General features: G+C 41.9%; 1 protein-coding gene across 1 annotated transcript in view; it reads right to left on the reverse strand.

Annotated features, from left to right (window-relative positions):
* Positions 1-27,440, reverse strand: part of LOC118832130 (dynein intermediate chain 1, axonemal-like) — a 149,270-nt gene that overhangs the window by 38,100 nt on the left and 83,730 nt on the right. The window contains exon 11 of the mRNA XM_036739560.1: positions 6,022-6,106. Within this exon, the coding sequence (XP_036595455.1) occupies positions 6,022-6,106 (85 nt within the window). The remainder of the gene's footprint in view (positions 1-6,021; positions 6,107-27,440) is intronic.

Raw genomic sequence — 27,440 nt, forward strand, 5'->3', positions numbered from 1 at the left:
TCTTCAAGGTAAATATCTTCAGTTCCTTCAAATGATGCTTAAATGATATGGTTCCAAGTCCCCTCACTATACTGGTCTCTCCTCTGGATGTACTCCATACTCATCCATGTCTTTCCTGAAAAGTGGGCCTTGGAGCCAACCACAATATTCCTAATGGGGTCTGAATAGGGAAAATTAGAACAGAGCAATCACTTCTCATTTTGGGCACTCATCCTTATAAAGCATAAAATTGCTTTAATCTGCTTGGCTGCCATACCACTCCATTGACTCATACTGGACTTGCATTCTGTAATACCATCTCCCCCCACGTCCTCCCCCTCTCCGATCTCCCAGGCCTTTTTCACATGCCCATTTATCTACTCATAACTCTCATCCTGTATTTGTTCAGCTGATTTTTAAAACCTCAAATACAGTACTTGTCATTTGAACCTATTAAATTTCATGCTATTCAATTCTGCCCATCATTTTAATCTTCTGGGGTCTCTTTGGAATTTGATTCTGTCATCCAACCTGTAAATGATCCTGACTAGTTTCCTGTTGTCTCCAAATGCGATAAACAGGACATGCGTGCCCTCATCTATGTCACCCCTAAAAAACAAACAAAACAAAAACCACAGAGCAGAACAGGTGAAAGGACAGATTCCTGGGACCTTTCACTATAAACCTACTTCTGAGTTTACCCTGATCTCTTACTCACTATTCTTTGGGTCTTATCAGTTCCTGATCAAGTGAATCTTCATTTATACCGCCATTCACAAACATTTATCAATTACCTCTTTGTACAAGTGGTTTCATAAGACCAAACTCAGAGTTACAGGAATATTACTACCTGGATGACCACAGGTATGCCTATGATACACAGACCACTTCCAAGGAGCTAACAGATTGAGTGGAGTGGCAAGGAAGACACATACATATACCTATGAATTTAAGGAGAGAGAGATAAATGCACAGGACCAGTGTTGGCAAGGTGTTATGAGGGATCTGAGGAGGAAGAGATCATTTCCACAAGTGTGTGGTGGGGGAAGGGAAGGGCCAGAAAAAGGCTTCATGAAAGAGGTGGCATCTGAATTGGGCCTGGAAGGGAACTCCAGCAGATAAAGATGGTTCCCTTCCCTGCACAGGGTCCACCACATGTGGCTCCATGGGACTAGAGGCCAGCTCATGCTCCTCACTGTCCCCTATACAAGCTATAACAATTCCCACCTTCCTTCCTGATATGCCCTCACCTCTCTTCTCCACTTATATAAACCGTCCCTGTACTTCTCAAATCTTGCTTTCCCTATAAAACCTTCCCTGACTACTCTGGCCCCCAGTGATCAAACCCTTCTCTAACCTCCTATAGCACTTACTATTTATAATACAATCCCTGGCATTCACATATTGTCTTGTACTGTTTTGTGTCATGCGTGTTAGTTTTACCTCCCTAAAGAAATGGTTAAACTTTGCATATGGTTAAGCTGAATCATACCTTTTTTTTCCTCCATTTCCACAGCACAGGGATAGACATTCAATATATGGTTGCTGAATGGAAGAGACACACTCATTTTTGCTTTCTCTGTCTCTCTCACTTATAAAATATCACACATCAGGGTGTGATAACCTAAGCTCCAGAGTGAGAAGAACCTCAAAAATGCCAAAGGAAAAAGACAGGCTGATTGATTACACAGTGAGGCACTGGCCTTGACTCATGTCAGAAATCCTGAAGCATGGCTACCCTTTTAAAATTACCACATTAAGGGAAGGAGGATAATTTCTAGTACTTCTATTTTCTCCGTTATAATTACACATCCTCTAAGAAAAACTTATTCAATTAAACAAAATTAAACTTTAAAGCAATTTGATGTGACTTGTTTGTTTTTAAATGAAGATGGCTCACAGACGTCCATTTTTTCCCACTGACATTAATTAGGATTTGAGTCCTTCACTGGGGTGATTGCAGTGGCTAGGTTTCAGGAAGTCAGGTTGTGTGGATAACTAATTCATTAATAGCTGCTTTTTAAGTCCATAATTCTGAAAAGCATTCAAGGTCATTTTTCAGCCTGAATAATAAAGAAGGACTCCGTTTGGCTACTTTCACCAGCAATTTTGGGTTTTTTGCTCTCCCAGGGATGAATGATGAACATCAAGGTACCAAGGGAGTGGCCACAGTTGTGAAAAAATAATGAGCAATCTGTTAACTGAGGGGAACATAATCAGTAACTGAGTTGCTGCTGAATATGGAAAGGTTGATAATAGGCTACAGAGAGAAATATGCCATGAACTCCCAGTTTGGGGGCTGGATCTGCAGGACGGCTCTTGACACATCATGACTACTCAGATCCCTTATTAGCTCTGAATTCCAGCTTTAGTGCCAGAGTTCTCAACCTGAGGGCTGTGAACCGGTTTTGTTTTTTGATTATTTTGGTAACTGCTTTTCAATATCATTCATTTGTTGTAGTCCCACGTATTTTATTTTGTGCATTTAAAAACAACATCCTAAGAAGGGGTCCAGAGGCTTCACCAGACTACGTAAGTGCGCGCGCGCGCACGCGCACGCACACACACACACGCACACACACACATTAAGAACTCCTGGTGTAGTGCAGCAATGGACCACATGCTCCCTCGTACCTGGCCAGGGAGGGTGGGGCAGGGACACAGGGAAGGTGGGGCAGGGACACAGCCTTGCCTCCCCAGGATTACCTGACTGGCTTCCTCAGAGGTTAGAGCGGCCAAGACCTCACAAAATAACCAGGGCAACTGAATGAAAAATACAGACTGACAGAGCCAAGCCCCTGCAGTCTTCTAAGGGACTTACTCTGCATAGTAATCATCATCACAATAATTCTGATTCTGATATAGCTTTAAATATACTGCCTCATTTGAGTGGAGAGCAGCATGCTGGATCTGGGGTCAGGACGACCTGATTTCAAATCGTACCTCTGACACTTACTGGCTGAAGGACTAGTGAGCAAGTCATGAGCCCTAGGATTCAGTTTCCTCATACATAAAATGGAATTAATAATATCAGTAGCGTCTCCCTCATAGAGTTGTTGTACTGCTCAGATGAGACTGCAAAAATTAAAGTGTCTTATGTCAGTTATATTATTCTCTCTCCCTCTCTCTCTCTCTCTCTCTCTCTCTCTCTCTCACACACACACACACACACACACACACTCCACATTATGAACTACTGTTGACTCAGTCTGACAATAATGTACCAGCATTCGAAGATGACTAAAACATCTGCTCTTTCTCCAAATAAGGTAAGGATGGAGCCTCTGATGCTCATCTGTGGTGTGGGGCCTCAGCTATATTCCCACACCCCGAACCTGACGCCAACATCTGGTCCCTAACCTCCTCTTCAACATTTGCTCACAGAGCCTCAGAGCTGAGGAGAGACCGCAGAGGTAACTTGCTCAGCCTGTACCTGAACACACATTCTGCCTAGCCTGTGCCTAATGTCGGGCTGCTCATCCAACCCCCACATGAGGAATTCCACTGTTATTATGGAACTCGAACGATTTCATTCTTCTTTTGAATATCGCTGATTATGAGGGAGTTTTCCCTAACATCAAGTCCACGTTTCCTCCTCTGTAACGCCCACTTGGTTCTGCCCTCAGAGGCCTAGTCAAATAACACTAAACATAATTAACATTCACATAGTACTTTAAGGTTTTCAGAGCGCTCTCCTCAGCACAACCTCATAAGCCAGAGAACAGTGGAGACAGTGCTGCTCTAGAGTCAGGGAGACTCATCTTCCTGAGTCCAGATCTGGCCTCAGATACTCACTGGCTGTGTGACCCTAATAAGTCACTTAACCCTGTTGCCTCAGTTTCCTCATCTGTAAAATGAGCCAAAGAAGGCAATGGCAAAGAACCTCAATATCTTTGCCAAGAAAACCCCAAATGGTGTCACAAGGAGCTGGACCAACCCACGGCAACAATAAAAACACAAATATCTTCCCCATTTAGCAGGTGAGGAGAGTAAGGTGTTAAGAGACACAGTTGCTAAGTCCAGTACTCCATCCACTATGCAACATTGTTTCTAGTACATCATATGCCCTCTCTCTTCTCCACTCTCTCACTTCTCCACCCTGCCCAAGTCTTTCCTTCTTCAGGCTAAACATTGCCAGCGCTTTCTCCTAATCCTTACACATCACTGCCTCCAGATACCTCACTATCCTGGTCATTTTCCTCTTAATAGGCTTTATTAGTTTGTCAATATCCTTTCTAAAATGTGAACTGAACAAAAATACTCTCTGAAATTCAAAATAATAAGCGATTTGTTAAGTGAGAACATGATCAATAGCTAAGTGATATCAAGGGAAATTAGGAAAAGAAACTGGGATGAAGGGGGAGGAGCACTTGTAGGCCTCAAACTATATCATAAAGCAACAGTCATCAAAACCATCTGGGACTAGTTAAAAAATTGAAAGACACATCAGTGGAAGAATAGGAAACAACAGAACTCAATAACCCAGTGTTGGACAACACAGGAAAAACAACCTAGGAAAAAACTCCATATTTGGTTAAAAAAACTGCTGAGAAAGCAATCTGGCAGAAATTAGGCTTAGACCAGCACTTCATACCATACTCCATAATACATTCTAACTGGATACACATCCTTAATATTAAAGACCATAAAAAAACAGAAGAAAAATAGATCATACAGCTTTCATAGCTATGGGTAAGAGATGTATTCTTAACCAAATAAGAGATAAAAGCAATGACCAAAGATAAAATAGATAACTTTGATTGCTTGAAATTGAAAAGCTTCTGCACAGACAAAATTAATACGCCTAGGATAAGCCTGGAAAGATCTATATGAACGGATGCAAAGTGAAGTAAGCAGAGTCAAGAAAGAAACATATGCAGAAACTACAACAATGTAAATAGAAAGAATTACAGACCAAAATATCAAAAGTAAATGTAACAAAAGTTTAAAGGTCAAGCAGGATTTGAATGAATAGATATGGGAAGACACCTTCAACCTACCCCTTGGTGGAGATCGAAGGTTCACATTGTACATGTTTTCATACTTTCTCAATGTATTGATCTATTGTATTGACTTTTTTCCTCTCTAAAAAATACTATTTGTCATATGGGGTGGCTCTCGCAGAGGCAGAGGAAGAGGGATACATGGGGTGACTATAATGATGCAGGAAAAAGAAAATATCAATAAAAACTTATTTAAATTAATAACTAAGGAGTTGCTGAGGCTAGAGGGGTTCATAATAGGCAACATTCTAGAGGAACATTAGTAAGTGTTTTTAATTTGCTATTCATCCCTGAGATGTGATAAAAGCCTCCTATTTTTTGCTGTGTTTCAAGATTTCTCCAACTATTTCCCCATATGAACTTTCTGCTCCTGCCAGCCAAATAGCACAGCCTGTACACACTATATTCGCGCCTCTCCCGAAGTCTTTGCTCATGATGGTCCTTTGCTACAATAGAAAGGATCACTGACTGGCTCTGCATACAGAAAATCTGGGCAGTGAGGTAGTAAACCTCTGACCCTTCCCACCTGTGTGACCTTTGGCAGGTCATTTAATTTCCCTAGGCCTCAGTTTCCTTACCTGTAAAATGAGGTTGGACTAGATAGCCTTTGAGATTCCTTCCAACCCTAAGTCTATGATCCTATGAGTTCTCCTCCTCCATTGCCTAACGAAATCCTCCTAATCTTTCAAGATTCAATAAAATTTCCCCCAATTACTCTAGCCACATCTATCTTTCCCTTCTCTAAATTCCTATAATATTCTCATCTGTACCACTCATTTTGACATTTGCAATTATATCTTCCTCTATGATTTCTCTCATATATCTATATCGATATGTACATATCTATATCTATCTTGCTTCCTTAATTGTAAAGATAGCACAAACTCTTTGAGGTCTGTGCCTGTGTCTTCTTTCTCTTACATTACAATACCTAGCATACGCCGATTACCCAGAAGGTACTCATCTCATATTTGCTGACTTGAAATGTGAGTATTCCTGAAAACAAGATCTATAAACACTCTTGCGGTAAGTGCCATACCTTGGGCAATATCATCATATGTGTTCTGATTGACCATCCGCTCCACTATTTTGGCTGCTTGGGTCACCTTGGTTATGTCGTCACCCTGAAGAAAAGAAAAGCAAACAGCAGATGGCATTGTTAAAGGACTACCTGTTATGCATAATGATCTCTAGACATTTTCCTCATGGAACATGAAATTGGGATTAAGCTCAAGTGGTACCATTCAGATCAGCAGCATTAGGCTGGAGCTGATCAGAGTCTCATCGCTTACCTTCCCAATTCTGCTATATGTAGGCTCTGGAGCAGCTGGGGCTACAACCTAGACCAAAGAACACTCAGGAATGGATCCACACACTGCACAGGCTATAGAGAAGGGAAGGACACCTGAGACCAACACTGAAGCATTGTAACTGTGTTCTTTTTCCAGCAGCATAGTCTCAACCAATCTCACCAAATGCCCTCTCTTACCACCTTGTCCACTAACTCATCAAATGCCCCCTCACTACCAACTTTAATCCAGTTGCCATGTATACCAGCTCCCTTTCTACTCTCTGGCACCTCTGAATACTCTTGCTAAAGTTTATGCACCCCTTCATCTTGGCAGCAGCAGAAACACAAAAGGGTGATCAGTTGATCAGTTAATATCTATTAAGTACCTACTACGTACCAGGTACTCTGCTAGGGGTGAGGGATACAAGTACAAAAAATGAAAAAATTCCTCCTTGCAATAAACTTGTATTCTAATGGAGAAATACTAAGTACATCTACACATATATATGGCATAAAGTTAACAAATAAACAAATATACACATAAAGTAGTTAAATACAAAGTTTTTTGGGAGAAGAGAGGGAGAGAACTAGCAGTTGGGGGCATCAGTAAGACTTCATGCAGAAAACAGTGTTTGAGCTAGATCTTAAAGGAAGAGAGCGATTCTATGAAGAAGATGTAAGGGAGAACTGCATTTCAGGCATGGGAAGCAGTCAAAGAAAAGACACAGCGATGTGAGATAAGAGTATCATAGGAAGAACAGAGACAATTTGCCTGGATCACGGGGCGGGGGGGGCAGGGGGAAGAAAGGGGAGTAATGTCCAGTGAGGTTGGAGAGAGAGGGTGGAACCAGATTGTGTAAGGCTTTAAAAACTAAACAGAGGAGTTCATATTTCATTCTAAAGGCCACATAGGACACCACTGCAATTGGTTGAGTAGGGTAGTGACATGGCCAGATCAGCCTCTCCCCTGGTACATATGGCATCATTTAACCTTCTTTCTGTATCCCAGATCCCCGGCACCCTATGACTGTCTTTACTGAACTGAAGCTACCTTGTCAGCAAGTCAGATGCTCAGAAATATTTAGTCATATGCTCTGTGAATTGGAACTTCAATCTCACAGCTTTATAGCCTTCCATCTTTAGCTTATAATCCAAAACTAAGAATTATATAAGCAAGGATACAACAGAATTTGACGCAGCTGAGAGACACACGTGGGAGAAAATGGAAGCAGTCAGACAGCCCGCTACAGAGATGGCAGGTTTTTGATAACCTTCAGCCCTGACACCACTTATTCTGAGGAGTGCTAAGACAGCTCCAAAAAGAAACCTTTCCATCCTCTAGTGGCTAGCTTAAATCCCACTCTCGGTCTCCTCCTTCTTTGTATTCTTACAGCATCATAATTTAGCATTTGATTATATCTTGCCTTGTAATATTCTCTAGTTTCTTCTTTTTATCTCCACAATTATCTAATCCCCCTGAAAGACAAGGAATGTGCCTCCTTCTCTGGTTTTCCTATAACAACCATTCACAGAGTTGGGTAATGTACCCATTAGGTACTCAAGAAACACTGGTCGACAAAGTAAGCCATGGATAACAGGAGAGTAAATATAGAAGTCAAGGTTGGAAGTGAGATGCAGAGCAGTCTGTTCCAGTGGAAACTGGGAGATTTTGCCAGGCTCAAAGGAAAGCTTAATTAGCTAGAAGGAAAAAAAAGGAAGAAAGGGCATCTAAAAATGAGCTCCCCTGCAAAGTCTGGTAAAGTGGGCTTTTTGAGTGGTCACACATAACAGCTCTTTAAGGAAAGATCTTTTCCAACGTTTCACTGTGACATGGAGGTGGCCCTGGGGTTCTGAAGTTGAAGATCTGCTAGGCCATATGACTAAGCTAGAATAGGAAAGGAAGGGGAAGGGAGTAAACATTTACGAAATACTTTTTAATGTGCTGAGCACTGTGTTAAATCCCATACAGATATGATCTCAGCTGAAGGATTCTTTGTCCAGGCCTGGCTAAACTAATTACAAAGAGGCTCTTCACTAGAAGGCTGTCCATCAAGTGAATTTTATTTTGTTAAAGCAACGGCTCCACCTCTTTTGTTGGTTTTTTTTATCAATCAGCAAGCATTTATTAAGCCCTCACTATGTGGTAGACATTGTAAAATAATTGCTGACTGCCTTTTTGTGGTATCATAAAAAATGGAAACAATGTGGTGGCCAAGACTCAGGGAATTACTGTGGCTTAGACTATGATCGAATACCATTGCGCAGTGAGAAATGACAAATATGAGGAAATCCAGGTAACATAACAAAATCTTGGGTGAACTTAGGCAGAAAAAAATAAGCAGAAGGAGAATAATATCGTTCAATTCAATTCAACCAGCATTCCTCAGATGCCTGCTATGCACCAGGTACTATATCAGGCAACACTAAATGAAAATAGTTTCTGCCCTCGAAGAGCTTATATTCTTTTAAGGAGAAAGAACAGGTACAAAGAGAAGTAAAAATAAAGAAAATAATAAATAATGAGTCAGTTTGGGGGAGGTGGGAATAAGGAGGAAAATGCTAACAATGATGGGGTCATCAGGAATGTCCTTAGGCAGGAGATGACGCTGGAGCTGAGTCCTGCCTGAAATGAGATAAGGGTGAAAAGAGTCAGAAAAGGCAGAGTGGGAGAGCAGTCTAGACTTTCAGCATAGCCTGTGCAAAGATGGAAGCAAGAGGTAGGATGTTTGTATAGGTAAGAGCAAGAAGGAATGCTTGGCTGAAATTGGAACACAGAATGTGTGGGACAGAGAAATGAGTAATCAGCTTGGAAAGAGGCGGTAGCCAGACTGGAAGGACTTCCAGTGCCAAACAGAGGTGTAGGTATTTGATCAATACAGAGTCCTTGAAGCTGTTAGAGCAGGGGAGTGACATGGTTAGCCAAATGCTTTGGAATGTCTGGAGGAGGAAAGGAAGGACAGAGGATTGCCATCACTGCTCCTTCCAGCTTGCCCCTGAGTCAGCAACGCTGGCTGGTTCAGTCTAATACAGAGTTCACATTCTGAACATTTCCATAGTCCCTTGCTTCTAGACATCGTGAGTTCTTAACCTGTTCTAATCTGGATCACCTTTTCACTTAGGCAAGATGGTTTCCCCCCATGATGGCTGTCCCCACCACCAAGGTCATGGGCACCTGGGAACTCTGAGTAGTCCAGCTGAAGTCAAGTAAGGCCATCAGAATCCAGGGAGTTCTGGTAGGTAGTTTACTTGAACAGCAGGCTTCTGAGACCATGTCTCTGAAGATGAATCTCAACAGGCTGATTACATTCTTGAAGTGGAATTGAGTTCATCTACTTTTTATGCCTCTCTTGAATCTTGTTTTTGAAAACCAAATTTTCTGTTGAGCTCTGGTCTTTTCATCAGGAGAGTTTGGAAGTCCCCTACTTTGTTGAATATCCATCTCCTCCCCTGAAAGATTATGTTTAGTTCTCTGGGTAGTTGATTCTTGGTTGTAATCCAAGCTCTTTTGCCTTATGGAATATCATATTCCATACCCTCCAATCTTTTAATGTAGAAGCTGCAAGGTCCTGTGTAATTCTGACTGTGGTTCCATGATATTTGTTTCTTTCTGGCTGCTTGCAGTATTTTCTCTTGGACCTGGTAATTTTGGAATTTGGCTACAATATTCCTTGGTGTTTTCAATTTGGAATCTCTTTCAGGGGGTGATTGGTGGATTCTTTCTATGACTATTTTACCTTCTGGTTCTAGGACCTCAGGGCAGTTTTCTTTGATGATTTCCTGAAAGACGCTGTACAGGCTCCTTTTCGTTTTAATCATGGTTTTTGGGTAGACCAATAATTTTTAAATTGTCTCTCCTAGATCTATTTTCCAGGTCAGTTGTTTTACCAATGAGATATTTTACATTTTCTTCTTTTTTTCAGTCTTTTGTTTCTGTTTGACTGATTCTTGACATCTCATAGAGTCATTAGCTTCCACTTGCCCAATTCTGATTTTTTTTGCAGGGGGGAGGGAGGGCAATTGGGGTTAAGTGACTTGCCCAGAGTCACACAGCTAGTTAAATGTGTCAAGTGTCTAAGACCAGATTTGAACTCAGGTCCTCCTGACTCCAGGGCCGGTGCTCTACTCACTGCACCACCTAGCTGCCTCCCATTTTACTTTTTAGGGAGTTCTTCTCTTCAGTGAGTTTTTGTGCCTCCTTTTCCATTTGGCCAATTGTATTTTTTAGGGACTTGTTTTCTACAGTCAATTTTTGTCCTTCCTTTTCCAAGTTATTGACTCTCTCTTGCATACTTCTCTTTTCTTTTCCCAATTTTTCTTCTACTTCTCTTATTTGACTTTTAAAATCCTTCTTAAATTCTTCCAAGAAGGCTTTTTGGGATTGAGACCAGTTCATATTTCCCTTTGAGGTTTCAGATGTGGGTATATTGACAATGTTGTCCTTTTCTAAATTTGTGCCTTGATCTTCCCTGTCCCCATAATAAGAATCTATGGTCATTGTCTGTGTCTGCTTTTTGCTCATGGTGTTTGCCTATTTCCTGGCTTTTAAAATTGAATGATCCTGTTGGAGCACAGGGGGCAATGACCCATGCTTCTTGTGCTGGAAGCCTGGGGCCTTAGGTACTGGCAGCTGGAGGCTGTAGGGGTCTGGCAGCTTACCTGCTGCTGAGCTGGGGTCAGCAACACTGGAGCTTTCAGGGTAGGGGTGGGGAGTCTGGCCCGTGGGGGATGCCTGCTCTCCTGAGCTTCTTTAAAGCATTCAATTGTTTGGCTGCTGAAGGATGTCTGCCAACCCCTGGAGTTGTGCTGAAGCACCAGGAGATTTGGCTGCTGGAGAATGCTGGAACATGTTGTGGTTCTCCGAGCTGGTGTCTACTGGTTCCCTGCCTGTGCTGAGGCACTCAGGGGGGACTGGTGTTGGCACTTGCCTGTTTCACCACCCTGGGGCTCAGGATAACCCCCTGGTTTGCTGATATGGGGCTTGCTGCTGGCTTGTTGGGATGCCTCCTGTTCTGTATTGCTCCCCCTCCCTCAGGGTGAGAGGAGCCTTTCTTGTTAATCCCCTGAGCTTCCTGGGTTACAAGACTGCTATACCCCATCTTTCTGCTGGCTCACCTGTTCCAGGGTTTTTCCTGGGGCAGTATTGTCTGGACTTTCAGAGGTCAATAAGGGAGGGTGAGAGCAACTTAATTATTACTCTGCCATCTTGGCTCTTCACCTTTTTTCTGTCCTAGATCCCTTTCACAGTCTGGTGAAGTCTATGGACTCCATCTCAGAATTATGTTTTTAAATACACAAAATAAATGGTAGAGTAAAGGATTGAACTCTTCTCCAAATACCTTTAAAAATGATGCTAAACAAATTCTAGAGCAGAACTCACGAAAAGATGGAGTGAAATAAATTTCCAGCCCAAGATCACTTGGAAGGTTGGCAGGAAAGGTCTGTTGCACCAGTGTGAGAGGGGGCACAATCCAGTGCAGGCTGAGCCTGTGCAGACAGGGTCCCAGCAAACCCAGAGCAGGCCTCAGGGCAACAGAATCACTGGCAGCAGAGGCTATTTCTGGACCTCTCAGCCCACGGACCCCAAAGACAATTTAGAAAGTCAACAGGAAAGGTCTGTTGCACCTGGGTGAGAATGGAGCACAGGCTACACCAACACAGCAAACCAAGAGCAGAGCCTGGGAGTGACTGAATCAGCAGTGGCAGCAGCAGCAGTGACAGAGGCTCCTTCGGGAACTCTTAGACAGTAAAGGGAGGGTTGAACAGCTGGTCAAAAGGAGATTACAGGGGTCTCTTTGCTAGGACTGAGGCAAGACTCTGTGGCTTTTCCCACACTTGGAACCATATACCAGTCCAGGTGGCAGTCCCAGGCTGAGGAGGAGCACTACCACAGCAGAGTTTGTAGCAGCAGTGGAGGGGGACTCTCCTCACAGTTCTTGGGATGAAAAGAGTGCTTGTGATTACTCACAGACCAGAGCGTAGGCCAGGAGAAGAGTAAACACTTCTCCTTTGATCATACCACCTTGGAAAAACTGAAAACTTATAGGTCCCTAGAAGTATCTCTGAAAACAACTGCACAAAACCCCTGAAGCTTGGGACAGTGCACCCCCCATACTGGAAGCAAAGAGTTAAAAATCAAGTAATAGATTGGGAAAATGAACAAACAATGGAAAAATCTCTGACTATAGAAAGCTACTATGGTGACAAAGAAGATCAAGACACACATTCAGAAGAAGACAATGAAGTCAAAGGTCCTACATCCAAACCCTCCAAGAAGAATATCAATTAGTTTCAGGCCATGGAAGAACTCAAAACGGATTTTGAAAATCAAGTAAGAGGGAGAGAGATGAAAAATTAGGAATAGAAATGACAGTGATGCAAAAAATCATGAAAAACAAGTCAACAGGTTGCTAAAAAACACCCATAAAAATACTCAAGAAAATAACACCTTAAAAAACAGACTAGGCCAAACAGTAAAAAAGAGGTCCAAAAAGCCAATGAGAAGAAGAATGCCTTAAAAAGCAGAATTGACCAAATGGAAAAGGAGGTTCAAAACCTCACTGAAGAAAATAATTTCTTAAAAATTAGAATGGAGGGGGGCGGAGCCAAGATGGCGGCGGGTAAGCAGGGACTAGAGTGAACTCCGTACCGAGTCCCTCCAAAAACCTATAAAAATTGGCTCTGAACAAATTCTAGAACGGCAGAACCCACAGAACAGCAGAGGGAAGCAGGGCTCCAGCCCAGGACAGCCTGGATGGTCTCTGGGTGAGGTCTATCCCACACGGAGCTGGGAGCGGGGAGCTGGGAGCTGGGAACGGAGTGGAGCAGAGCCCAGCCTGAGCAGCGTGGAACAACCAAACTTGGAGTTGGGCGAATGGGGCCCCTAGCGCCCTGAATATGTGAGCTGCGGCAGTTATGAGACTTCTCAACCCACAAACACCAAAGACTGCTGAGAAGGTTAGTGGGAAAAGCTGCGGGAGTGGAAGGAGTTCGCGGTTTGGCTTCCAGCCCCGGGGGCAGAGGAGGTGGGGCAGCTACAGCTGTTGTTACTTCTGGCTCCAGGCCCACCTGGTGGGAGGAATTAAGTGGCAGATCAGAGCAGGAGTGCACAGCCTGCCGAAGATCTAAGCCCAGTTCGGGTTGGGGGTTGAGGAAGGAGCAGTGCTGGTGTGGCAGAGCTTGCACCTCCCCCCCAAACGTGGAACATAGAACTCGTTAGTCTACAAGCAGTCATACCCCACCGAAAAACTCAAGGGTCAAGTTAGTTGGTTGGGAATATGGCCAGGCAGCGAAAGCACACCCAGATTCAGTCTCAGACTTTGGATTCTTTCTTTGGTGACAAAGAAGACCAAAACATACAGCCTAAAGAAGACAACACAGTCATAGAGCCCACAACAAAAGCCTCCAAAAAAAACATGAACTGGCCCCAGGCCATAGAAGAACTCAAAAAGGAGTTGGAAAAGCAAGTTAGAGAAGTAGAGGAAAAATTGGGAAGAGAAATGAGAAGGATGCGAGAAAACCATGAAAAACGAGTCAATGACTTGCTAAAGGAGACCCAAAAAAATACTGAAAAATACACTGAAGAAAACAACACCTTAAAAAACAGACTAACTCAAATGGCAAAAGAGCTCCAAAAAGCCAATGAGGAGAAGAATGCCTTGAAAAGCAGAATTAGCCAAATGGAAAAAGAGGTCCAAAAGACCGCTGAAGAAAATACTACTTTAAAAATTAGATTGGAGCAAGTGGAAGCTAGTGACTTTATGAGAAATCAGGATATTATAAAACAGAACCAAAGGAATGAAAAAATGGAAGACAATGTGAAATATCTCATTGGAAAAACCACTGACCTGGAAAATAGATCCAGGAGAGATAATTTAAAAATTATTGGACTACCTGAAAGCCATGATCAAAGAAAGAGCCTAGATACCATCTTTCAAGAAATTATCAAGGAGAACTGCCCTGATATTCTAGAGCCACAGGGCAAAATAGAAATTGAAAGAATCCATCGATCGCCTCCTCAAATAGATCCCAAAAAGAAATCTCCTAGGAATATTGTCGCCAAATTCCAGAGCTCCCAGATCAAGGAGAAAATACTGCAAGCAGCTAGAAAGAAACAATTTGAGTATTGTGGAAACCCAATCAGAATAACCCAAGATCTGGCAGCTTCTACATTAAGAGATCGAAGGGCTTGGAATGCGATATTCCGGAGGTCAATGGAGCTAGGATTAAAACCTAGAATCACCTACCCAGCAAAACTGAGTATCATGTTCCAAGGCAAAATATGGATTTTCAATAAAATAGAGGACTTTCAAGCTTTCTCAGTGAAAAGACCAGAACTGAATAGAAAATTTGACTTTCAAACACAAGAATCAAGAGAAGCATGAAAAGGTAATCAAGAAAGAGAAATCATAAGGGACTTACTAAAGTTGAACTGTTTTGTTTACATTCCTACATGGAAAGATGATGTGTATGATTCATGAGACCTCAGTATTAGGGTAGTTGAAGGGAATATGCATATATATATATGTTTATGTATATATATAAGTGAATGTGTATGTATGTATATATCTATGTGTATATGTATGTATATATCTATGTGTATATGTATGTATGTGTATGTATGTGTATATATATATGTGTGTGTTTTATATATATATATATATATATATATATATATATATATATATATGTAAAAGAGAGAGAGCAGACACAGGGTGAGTTGAAGATGAAGGGAAGATATCTAAAAGAAATAAAATGAAATTAAGGGATGAGAGAGCAACATACTGAGAGAGGGAGATAGGGAGAGATAGAAAGGGGTGGATTATCTCGCATAAAGGTGGCAAGAGGAAGCAGTTCTGTGGGAGGAGGGGAGAGGGCAGGTGAGGGGGAAATGAGTGAACCTTGCTCTCATCGGATTTGGCCTGAGGAGGGAATACCATACATACTCAGTTGGGTGTCTTACCCCACAGGAAAGACAGGGAGGAAGATAAAAAAAAAATAAAAGGGGGCGGGGATGATGGAGGGGAGGGCAGATGGGGGTGGAAGTAATCAAAACAAACACTTTGGAAGGGGGACAGGGTCAAGGGAGAAAATTCAATAAAGCGGGATGGGTTGGGAGGGAGCAAAATGTAGTTAGCCTTTCACAGCATGAGTATTGTGGAAGGGTTATACATAATGATACATGTGTGGCCAAGTTGAATTGCTCGACTTCTTGGGGAGGGTGGGTGGGAAGGGAAGAGGGGAGAGAATTTGGAACTCAAAGTTTTAAAAACAGATGTTCAAAAACAAAAAAAAAAGTTTTTGCATGCAACTAAAAAATAAGATACACAGGCAATGGGGTGTAGAAATTTATCTTGCCCTACAAGAAAGGAAGGGAAAAGGGGATGAGAGAGGAGGGGGGTGATAGAGGGGAGGGCTGACTGCGGAACAGGGCAACCAGAATATATGCCATCTTGGAGTGGGGGGGAGGGTGGAAATGGGGATAAAATTTGTAATTCAAACTGTTGTGAAAATCAGTGCTGAAAACCAAATATGTTAAATAAATAAATTTAAAAAAAAAATTAGAATGGAACAAATGGAAGCTAATGACTTTGTGAGAAACAACAAAACAAAACCAAAAGAATGAAAAAATAGAAGACAATGTGAAATAACTTATTGGATAAACAACTGACCTGGAAAATAGATCCAAGATAGATAATTTTAAAATTACTGGACTACCTGAAAGGCATGATCAAAAAAGGAGCCTAGACATCATCTTTCAAGAAATTATCAAGGAAAACTGCCCTGATATTCTAGAACCATAGGGGGAAATAGAAATTGAAAAATCCACCGATCACCTCCTGAAAGACATGCCAAAATGAAAACTCCCAGGAATATTATAATCATATTCTGGAGTTGCCAGGTAAAGGAGAAAATATTACAAGCAGCCAGAAAGAAAAAAAATTCAAGTATTGCGGAGCCACAGTCAGGATAACACAAGATTTAATATCTTTTACATTAAAGAGAAGAAGGGCCTGCAATATGATATTTCAGAGGACAAAGAGGCTACCAAGAATCACCTCCCCAGCAAAACCGAGTAAAATACTTCAGGGGAAAAAATGGATATTCAACAAGATAGAGGACTTTCAAGCATTCTTGATGAAAAGACCAGAGGTGATTAGAAAATTTGATTTTCAAATACAAGACTCAAGAGAAGCATAAAAAGGTAAACAGGAAAGGGAAAGCATAAGGGACTTAATAAAGTTAAACTTTTTATACTTCTACATGGGAAAATGATATTTGCAACTCATAAGACCTTTCTCATTATTAGGGTAGGTAGAAGGAATATATATAGACAGAGGGCACAGGTGTCCATTGAATATGAAGGGATGATATCTAAAAGAAATAAAATTAAGGCATGAGAGAGGAATGTACTGGGAGAAAGAGAAAGGGAGAGGTAGAATAGTGTAAATTATCTCACATAAGAAAGCAAGAAAAAGCTTTTACAGTGGCAGGGAAGAGGGAGGAGGTGAAGGGCAGTGAGTGAACCTTACTCTCATCAGAATTGGCTCAAAGAGGGAATAACATACACATGCGATTGGTATAGAAATCTATTCTACCCTACAGGAAAGTAGGAAAGGAAGGGGGTCACAGAAGAGAAGGGGAGGGTGACATGAAAGGAAAGAGAGAATAGAATAAATAGAATAAATGCGGATAGGATGGAGGGAAATATAGTTAGCAATAGTAACTGTGAAAAAAAATTTTTGAAGCAAGTTTCTGTGATAAAAGGCCTCATTTCTCAAACATGTAGAGAACTGAGTCAAATTTATAAAAATAAGAGCCATTCCCCAATTGATAAATGATCAAAAGATATAATCAGTTTTCAGAAGAAGTAATCAAAGCTATTTATAGCCATATGAAAAATATTCTAACTCACTATTGATAGGAGAAATGCAAATTAAAGCAATTCTATGGTACTACCTCATACCTATTAGATTGGCTAATGGGACAGAAGAGGTAAATGACAAATGTTGGAGGGGATGTCTGAAAAATGAGAAATTAATGCATTGTTGGTGGAGTTGTGAACTGATTCAACCATTCTGTAAAGCAATTTGGAACTATGCCCAAAGGACTATAAAACCATCCACACCCTTTGACCTAGCAATACCACTACCAGCCCCAAAAGAGATAAAAAAACAAAAAGGAAAAGGACCTTTATGTACAAAAATATTTATAGCAGCTCTTTTCTGGGGGCAAAGAATTAGAAATTGAGGGGATACCCATCATTTGGGGAATGGCTGAACAAGTTGTGGCATGTGATTATGATGGAATACTATTTTGTTATAAGAAATGATGAGCAGGAGGCTCTCAGAAAAACCTGAAAGACTTGCATAGGCTTAAGCAAAGTGAAATGTACTGTGTACGAAATAACAGCAATATTGTAATATGATCTGTTGTGAATGACTTAGCTATTCTCAGCACACAGTGATCCAAGACAACTCTGAAGGACTTATGATGAAAAATGCTAGCCATCCCCAGAGAAAGAATTGATAGTGTCTGAATATAGATCGAAGTATACTTTTTAACTTTCTTTATTTTTCTTGATTTTTTGTCTATGTTTTCTTCCACATGACTCTTACGGATATGTTTTGCATGACTACACATGTATAACCTATATCGAACTGCTTGCTTTCTCAATGAGGGGAGTAGGGGGATGGGGAGGGAGGAAGGCAGAGAATCTGGAACTCAAAGTTGAAAATTGTTTTTACATGTAACTGAGGAAAAATAAAATACTAAATAAAAAAATACACAAAATCAAATACATAGACTTACAAAAGAGTCACAAAATATGACTCCAATCTTTTATCATGATTATTTGGACCAAGGATTTCAAACTGTTAATTTATGTTATCAATTTCTGATTATTTTAATGTGAGTCATGAAATTTTCATAAAATTTGTTTCCACTTTTCCAATTTCTGTAGCCTCTGACCAGGGATAGAAGGGGCTTTTCCTACTAAGAGATTCCTAGATTCTAAGTGTTAAATGACTGTTAGTCTGTCAACTAGCATTTACAAAGTGCCTACTATGTGCTAGGTTGTTTGGTTGTGTCACCTTTTTTTAATCCCTGAATACCTTCAGGTTAAGAGGAAGCTGGATCCTTAGCTCTCAGTCCAAAGGGAGGAGCTGCCATTGGCCCTAGTATGGTCTAGGAACAGGGAAAAAAATTGAACAGGATGCCCCTTTGGCTACTCTCTCCTCCTTCAAAAACCAAAGATCACAACATAAAACAGTCCTCTTACTACCACATGGAAGCAAGATTTCTCGTGTTTCAAAGTTTCCTTGAACAAGGATTCCAGAGCCTCCCATGACTAGGACAACTTGGAAAGTAAACTCCTCCATCCACAGATATCCTGGGTCCCAAGTCAATATTCACCTTCCCACACTGGCAGAAAGAATTCAGTTGCTTTTGCAAAATCTCTTCTGCCCAGATCAAATTTCCCTTGGTATGATTGAAATGATTGTATGTGGGGTTGTCTACCCTGGTTTCATGGGCAGAAGCCTCTCAATAAAGACTTTTTCCCTTCATAAGAGAGGAAGAAGACATTCCTGTTCTAAACAAATTTGAGATTGCATTATTTTTTTAAAAATAAGAGTCATACAACTTTTCAGGAGATATTGAATTTCCCAAGAGACAAAAAGTTCAATATAGAGTGCCAGTCCTACAAATAAGTGGATTAGGAAGCAACCTACAGGATGAAATTTGGAACTATTAAAATCCTTCTGCTCCCAAATCTCTCTCATGCAGGAGAATTTCCCCTTGTTGCCCCCATTTGATCTCTGTTTCTTTAGATTAAGGCACTATCGACTCATTAAAACTCGAAGCCCCTTAGGAGGGTAAGGTGGGAAGCAACAACAAATCATTAACATTTGAGTGGTAGTTGCCACATTACAGCTTGTAACAACAATGCTGCTTGCAGCTGCTGCTGAGGTGTAAGACCCAACAAGATCAGCAACAAGAGTTGCCAGCACAGGTTCTTTGATCTGCTTTTCTTTTTTTTCCAGAAAAAGAGGAATTCATTTTTATTCAAGCAACTGCAAATAGGAAACCAGAGTTGGGGGTGGCTTGCCTCATGACAGTCTGGGACCACCCCTTCCCCCACTTTGGCTGGATCCCCTTCCCTTAACCCTCCCAACTTGAAGATTACCAAAGGATGGACTGATAGAAGTGGGGATGGGCAGCTCCCCTGGGGCCCACCTTCCCAAACAATGTCACTTTGTAGTAAACTAGACCTGGTGTCCACTATCTCCCCAAGCCCTCCTTTGTGATGATTTAGGGAGGATGAACAAGATGGAGTGGATGGAGAAGGGGTAGGGCAGGTGAACATGAGAACCAACAAAACTGCATGGCTGAGTCTGGAAGCCACAGAATGTAAGAACAAAACCATTTTAAACAAGAAAATCAACAAAATGTGTTCAGAGGTAGATTGTGAATGGAGGGAAGATGTAACCAGCTCCTAGGGGGAGGGGGGATAACATTCTGAAAGGAGGGGTGGGAGGGGGGCAGCTGCGGAGGAAAAATCAAAGTGTTTGCTTTTGATTACCTCCTCCACCTATCTGCCCTCCCTTCTATCATCCCCCCTTTTTATCCCCTTCCCCCTTCTTTCCTGTGTGGTAAGATACTCAGTCGAGTGTGTATGTTATTCCCTCCTCAAGTCAAATCCAATGAGAGCAAGATTCACTCGTTCCCTATCACCTGCCCCCTCTTCCCTTCCAACCAACTGCTTTTTCTTGCCACTTTTATGTGAGATAATTTACCCCATTCTATCTCTCCCTTTTTCCCTCCTCCAATATATTCCTCTCTCATCCCTTAATTTGATTTTATTTTTTCAGATATCATCCCTTCATATTCAACTCACCCTGTGCCCTCTGTCTATATATACATATGTATATTCCCTTCATCTACCCTAATACTGAGGTCTCATGAATTATACACATCATCTTTCCATGTAAGAATGTAAACAAAACAGTTCAACTTTAGTAAGTCCCTTATGATTTCTCTTTCTTGATTACCTTTTCATGCTTCTCTTGATTCTTGTGTTTGAAAGTCAGATTTTCTATTCAGCTCTGGTCTTTTCACTGAGAAAGCTTGAAAGTCCTCTATTTTATTGAAAATCCATATTTTGCCTTGGAACATGATACTCAGTTTTGCTGGGTAGGTGATTCTTGGTTTTAATCCTAGCTCCACTGACTTCCAGAATATCATATTCCAAGCCCTTTGATCCCTTAATGTAGAAGCTGCTAGATCTGGTGTTATCCTGATTGTGTTTCCACAATACTCAAATTGTTTCTTTCTGGCTGCCTGCAGTATTTTCTCTTTGATCTGGGAGCCCTGGAATTTGGTGACAATATTCCTAGGAGATTTCTTTTTGGGATCTTTTTCTGGAGGCAATCGGTGGATTCTTTCAATTTCTATCTTACCCTCTGGCTCTAGAATATCAGGGCAGTTCTCCTTGATGATTTCTTAGAAGATGATATCTAGGCTCTTTTTTTGATCACAGCTTTCAGGTAGTCCAATAATTTTTAAATTATCTCTCCTGGATCTGTTTTGCAGGTCAGTGGTTTTTCCAATGAGATATTTCACATTGTCTTCCATTTTTTTCCTTTGGTTCTGTTTTATAATATCTTGATTTCTCATAAAGTCACTAGTTTTCACTTGCTCCAATCTAATTTTTAAGGTAGTATTTTCTTCAATGGTCTTTTGGACCTCCTTTTCCATTTGGCTAATTCTGCCTTTCAAAGCATTCTTCTTCTCATTGGCTTTTTGGAGCTCTTTTGCCATTTGGGTTAGTCTATTTTTTAAGGTATTATTTTCTTCAGTATTTTTTGGGTCTCCTTTATTAAGTCATTGACTTGTTTTTCATGGTTTTCTTGCATCACTCTCATTTCTCTTCCCAATTTTTCCTCTACTTCTCTAACTTGCTTTTCCAAATCCTTTTTGAGCTCTTCCATGGCCTGAGACCAATTCATATTTTTCTTGGAGGCTTTTGATGTAGGCTCTTTGACTTTGTTGACTTCTTCTGGCTGTGTGTTTTGGTCTTTGTCACCAAAGAAAGATTCCAAAGTCTGATTCTGAATCTGATTCCATTTTCATTGCCTGGCCATGTTCCCAGCCAACTACTTGACCCCTGAGTTTTTCATCGGGGTATGACTGCTTGTAGAGTAGAGAGTACTTTGTCCCAAGCTTGAGGGGATGTGCTGCTGTTTTCAGAGCTACTTCTACACAGCAAGCTCTGCCACACCAGCACTCCTTCTCCCCCAAGAACTGCCAACCAGGATTTCAGCCTAGATCCAGGCAGGGCAAAGTAGGCTTTGCACTCCATCCACGGCTTAATTCCTCCCACCAGGTGGGCCTGGGGCCAGAAGCAACTGCAGCTATAGCTCTGGAAGCAGCCTCAGAGCTGCACCACCTCTGCTGCCCCTGGGGCGGTGGCCCACCTCGAACTCCTTTCACTCTGTCCCAGAGGTTTTTCCCACCAACCTTCTCTGTTGTCTTTGGCATTTATGGGTTGAGAAGTCTGGTAACTGCCATAGCTCAATGATTCAGGGCCCTGCAGCCTGCTCCACCTGGCTCCTGGTGTGGATGGTCCTGGAGCGGCCCACACTGGGCTCTGCTCCGCTCCACTCCCAGCTCCGCGCGATAGACCCTTTCCAGCAGCCATCCAGGCTGTCCTGGGCTGGAGCCCTGCTTCCCTCAGCTATTTTGTGGATTTTGCAGCTCTAGGATTTGTTCAGAGCCAATTTTTATAGATGTTTGGAGGGACCTAGGGGAGAGCTTAAACAAGTCCCTGCTTTCCAGCCACCATCTTGGCTCTGCCCCTGATCTACTTTTCTAAGAAAAGCAACCTTGAGGGGTTAACAATCTCACTTTAATCAAACATATATATCATTCACTTAGTTCAGGGGGGAAAGCCAGCCCCCTGAACTTCAGAGCAAATACAAATAGAAATTACAAACAGAAAATATCAACTGACCAAATAACACAGTTCAACAGACAGGCTTTGTCTGATCAAGACATCCCATACATAGTTACCAAAAAGGGAAGCACCAACATCTGGGTTTTCTCCAAAGTGCGGGTTGGGGGCGGGGCTCCAGTGGCTACCCAGAGGTTCCACATCAACACTCTTCCAGTGAGTGAGAGGCCTAAACAAAACACTAACCTCTGAGTTTATGCACCCTTCTTAGGGCCCAAAGGCTTCATACCTAATCAGCAAAAGGGTGTGGGCCTGGGGCTTAGTACCTAGTAAGACTTAAAGGTACTAGATTACTTTAGGATTCTCAAAGAGAAAATAGTTAAAAAAAAAGTCCCACCTTAATTAATATTACACAGCTGCAAAACAAACATTGATAGGGGAAAGCAAAGGGCATAGAACATAGTGATCTTGAGCTGTGAGATGCTAGGAGACAAAAGAGAAACAGTGGGCACTCAAGGACAAGAGTAGAGAGGAAGTTTAGGAGATTGAAATAAAAGGTGGGAAGGTGCCAAGAGTTAACAGTTCATTTACTTCACATTTTGCTAAAGGTCAGGTCTCCTTCTAGACCTAGAGAATAGAGGCCTGGGAGGCAGGACCAAGCCAAATGAAAGGTAGAGTCAGAGAGAGGAGGTAGGATACAATATGATCATATCTATATACCCACCCATGCCTCAACTGGAAAAGGTTAGAGTCTGATCGAAAATAATAATGTTAATGGGATCATGGATTCCTAACTTTCACACTAAATGACAAGTTGGCTTATGTCCATTTGGTAGGAGGATGCCCAGAACCACCCCACCTAGACTGCATACTTTGCCATTTAAAAGGCCTGCTAGGTGAGGATTTTCACACTAAGTTTCCCACCAAAGGCAAATAAAATTAAATATGACATTACATTACATGGTGCTTTGAAAATAAATGTCTTGAATGTATTACCAATAGCTATTAGACCTTAGATATTTTGGTAGAATGTACTTTGTGGGGGGTTTGTCTGAGTGTTGGCTGGGAAGCCACATCGAAATAGGAAAAATATGAAAAAAGAATATGAGTGTCTTGAGTTGATAGTGCTGAATGTCTCAGTGTTTGTTTTCTAGTGACAAAACACCACAATGGAAAGGGTACTTGGTTGTTCCCTTTCTCAGATGGATTCATTTAACAAACACTTACAGAACAATAATTAATCACATTTAAGGTATTTTAAAGAATATGAAGATATATAAGTTGTAACAACTACCCCAAGAGACTCAGAGTCTAACAGAAGGGATATAAGATGTACAGAAGTAGTGGACAAGTGCCATAAGGGAGGCTCATAAAGGTCACAGGAGAGGACTGAGGGGATATGGCAAACTCAACATTTCTGAGTCTGAATTCATCACCACCACCCCCACTCCCCCACCCGCCCCTCCCCTTTCATGTTCCTGTTTCTCTTGTTGGCACCACCATCCTCTTAGTCAGCCATCAATTAGGCTTGAGTCATCTTTGCCTCTTTCCTTTAGCCCCCTGCCAGCTAAGCAGTTGCCGAGTCCCGTAGATTCTGTCTGAGCAATATTTCTTGCATCCATCAAATTGCCTCCTTTCCACTCATGCTGCCAACACAACCAGCTCAGGTTCTAATTACCGATTACCGGGTCCACTGTAATAGTGTCCTAAATAATTCCTCCCCTTCCAGGCTTTTCCCTCTAATGGAAGAGGCTGTCCAATAGACATCTGAAACTCAATGTGTCCAAAACGGAACTCGTTGTCTCTCTTCCTAAGCCCTGCCCCTCCTCCTTCCTTCCCTATTACTATAGATGGAAACACCATCCTCTCAGTTCCTCAGGATTGCAATCTAGGGACATCCTCAACTCCTTACTATCTCTCACGCCCCTTCCCACATCCAATCTGTCGCTAAGCCCTGTCAGTTTTACTTTTGTAATATCTCTTGAATACTCCCCCTTCCGTCCTCTGATACTGCCATCACTTGGTGAAGTCCCTCATTACCTTGTGTAATAGCTGCTGGCGAGTCTGCCTGACCCAAGTCTCTCCCCACTCCCGTCCAGCTTCCATTCAGCCACCAAAGCAATTTTCCTGAAGCACAGATCTGACTGTGTCACCCCCCTGCTCAATAAAACCCAATGCCTCCCTATCACCTCTAGGATCAAATACGAAATGCTCTGTTTGGCATTCAAAGCCCTTCATAACCTAGCCCCCTCCTACCTTTCCAGTCTTCTCATCCCTGAGATAGAACAAAGGAAAATGCTAGATTTGAAAAAAGACTTCTGAAGCCAGTGTTAAGTCCATTTTGGATTTGGGTTCTATTCCTCAGCAAAAGATGACGGTTCAAAACAGTGATGGTTCTGGGGAAGGTGGCCAAAAAGGTAATCCCATTTGTACACCACTCTGAGTAATTGTAGATCCTGTAAACCCTGCACCTGAATGACTCTGATCACTCCAGGGTGCATAATCACTCCAGAGAAAATGTTCGTGCTTAAGAAACCAACTATTCCCTTTCTAAACCTGCCATGGAGCTGGTACCCATGGCCTCTCAGCTGGATCTATAACTGCATCCATGCATGAAGCACTGTCTTGCATCTTCCTTTGATGCACTTGTCCCTTTCCCTCAGTCAATTCTGTAGTTAGTAATGATTTAAAACAACAGGAGAGAAATGAAGATACAGATAAATATGTGTTCCTCGCCAACTGTCTTTTCCCACGAACCTCTGCAGGACCTGAAGTCTATGACAACTGTTCTAATATTACACTGTTGGTATCTATTGATCTTCAGTCGGCAAGCAGACCCTCCCAAAGCAGGTCATTCAGTCATCATTTATTTGAGAAGCAGGTCTCTAGCTTTACCTAAAAGCCACAAGTCTCTACTATGACTCTGAAGGGATCAGTCAGTTCCCATTTTTGGTCCCAATGTATTTCTGGAGGCTGAGGGATAAAGTGGATCACTGTAACATAAATCATATTTTCCCAGCCTGGTTAACAACTCAACTTCAAATAAATAATTTTTTAAGAAATCACAATCAGAAAAGCAAGTACACAATAATATAATAAAAATTATGCTCTGAGTCCTATAAAGTAGGCAGAAAGGTACCGTACAAAGTGATCAGGCAAGAAGCCTAATACACTCTAACAAACACTCCACTACGGTATTAATTTTACCTAAAATTAATATGTTGTTATAATCAAATTGAAACATTTAACTAACAATAGTAGCTTTGTTTGCCTTCAGAAAGTTTATGAGGGCTTCTGGGAAATAATCTTCTATTCACTAAATTTCCCTTTTGCAGAAGAATCATTCAAAAGCATTCCATTAACCTAGGTGCTCAACAATGTGTCTTGGTGTTGATGAGAGTGGCAGTATTTCTCCCACTGAAGAGTATTTTTCAAAGTGAGGGAACTCAGCATTTTTCCCCTTGACTTTGCTCCTACATCAGTTTACTGAAAACTACAAGTACAGCTGCTGATCCCCAGACCAAAGAAAGGTTGTCAGGAAACAGTTAAGTGCTGTTAAGTCTCTCTTGGTTGACAGCTCTCCTAGCACTTTACTTTTCATTGGGAAGCCAGAAACACAATTACGAGGTCATTAGCCCAGACTTTCTGAAAGGAGCTCAGTCATACAAGTGCAAAGATTGATGAAAGAACTCCTGCCTTCTATGTCTCAGGAATCAACAGCAGAGGTATAGCTGATAACTAGTTAGCAATGAATAAGTGGAAAAGGCTATTTAAATAAGGAAAAGCAAGAACTACTTTAAAAACCCCTCTTAAAGCCACAAGTCACCACCCTCCCCTCTCATAATATATTTCAAATCTCTCCCAAGCACTCAGGAATCTATAACAAATATACTGGAAATGAAGACCATCATTAAGGGCTGCTGAGAAAGCTTCAATGTCACAGTAAATGTTACTACTGCAGGCAGACAGTAGCTATTAGGCCCAGTGTGCTCAGAGCGCAGAGAAAAGGGGCCTTAGGAAGAGCTGTTGTGTTTGTCCTTCGTTCTCAAAGAGGACCACAACATCAGGGAAATGATGACATGACCTGCAGTTGACTTTGATTTGAGTGAGGGAGGGCTGTGAAAGGTCACCAGCCTCACTTTCTCCTCCAGGGCCATCTGGGTCCAGTGGCCAGATATTCATCAGGACCACTGGAGACGGCCTGGGATGCAGTGGGTGACCCTGGCCCTTTTAGGCTAAGGCCTTTTCAGGTTCTCACTTTGAGTGAGGCAACACCCATTCAGTGAATAGGCCTCTTTAAGAAGTTAATCAAGGGATAGCCCCTTTAATAAAAAAAAAATCAAACTGGGAGGGGAAGACCCTCAGGGTTGATAGCCAAAAAAAAAAATCCCCTGTGCATATAACTGAGCCTTCAATCAAGGAGCATTTATTAAGCACCTATCACCAGGGTTTCACTGAAATATATGTGATTTGATTTGACACAAATTATGTGGAACAAAATATTAAATTCTCGGGAATTAAAAATGCAAATTTATAAAATGTGTCCTTCATTGTCTTCCTCACTTTGGGTGAGTCTCTACTTACTTCAAGCTCTGGATACAAGGTCTCTAGGCCACTGCAATAGGACTGACTCCTCTGTTCCACCCTCTTTTCCCCCACAGATCTAAATCCCTGCTGGCCCCAACCCTGTCTCCCCCTCTACTTGAACTTCAAAAGGTAAAACACTGGAGTAGGTATTCAACTCTCTCTGTGGCCTCCTTCAGAAAAGTATTTGTTAATCTTATTTCCAACACCCAGACATTTGCTTTAGCAAAAAGTATTCAAAAACCCAAGAGGGATCAGGTTGTCCCATCCTTAAAGATTCATAGAAAGTCAGGATCCTGACCTAAGCCTCAGTGGGCCACAGTCAGTCTCTGGGGCCATCAATCAGCTCCTACTCTCAGAGTCCTTGAAGAGGATTCAGGCTTCTTTCCCAGGGCTCGTCCATCTTCTTCCCCTTACTAAACCTCTGTAATCCCTGGATTCCAGACCCTGAGCTGGTTTGGGTCCCTCTTGCGACTGTTTTCACCTCTGGGTCCTCTTTCCTAGCATCTACGTCCCTCTTCTCATCCCTCCTCATGTAGCTACACAATTCAGGTTACAAGGTGCATTTCTGAGAGTTTATCCAACAAAGAAAACTAGTTGGGTCCACAGAGTAGGCAATAAATGTTGGCTGAAC

This window comes from Trichosurus vulpecula, chromosome 9 (assembly GCF_011100635.1).
Source record: "Trichosurus vulpecula isolate mTriVul1 chromosome 9, mTriVul1.pri, whole genome shotgun sequence".
Lineage (NCBI taxonomy): Eukaryota > Metazoa > Chordata > Mammalia > Diprotodontia > Phalangeridae > Trichosurus > Trichosurus vulpecula.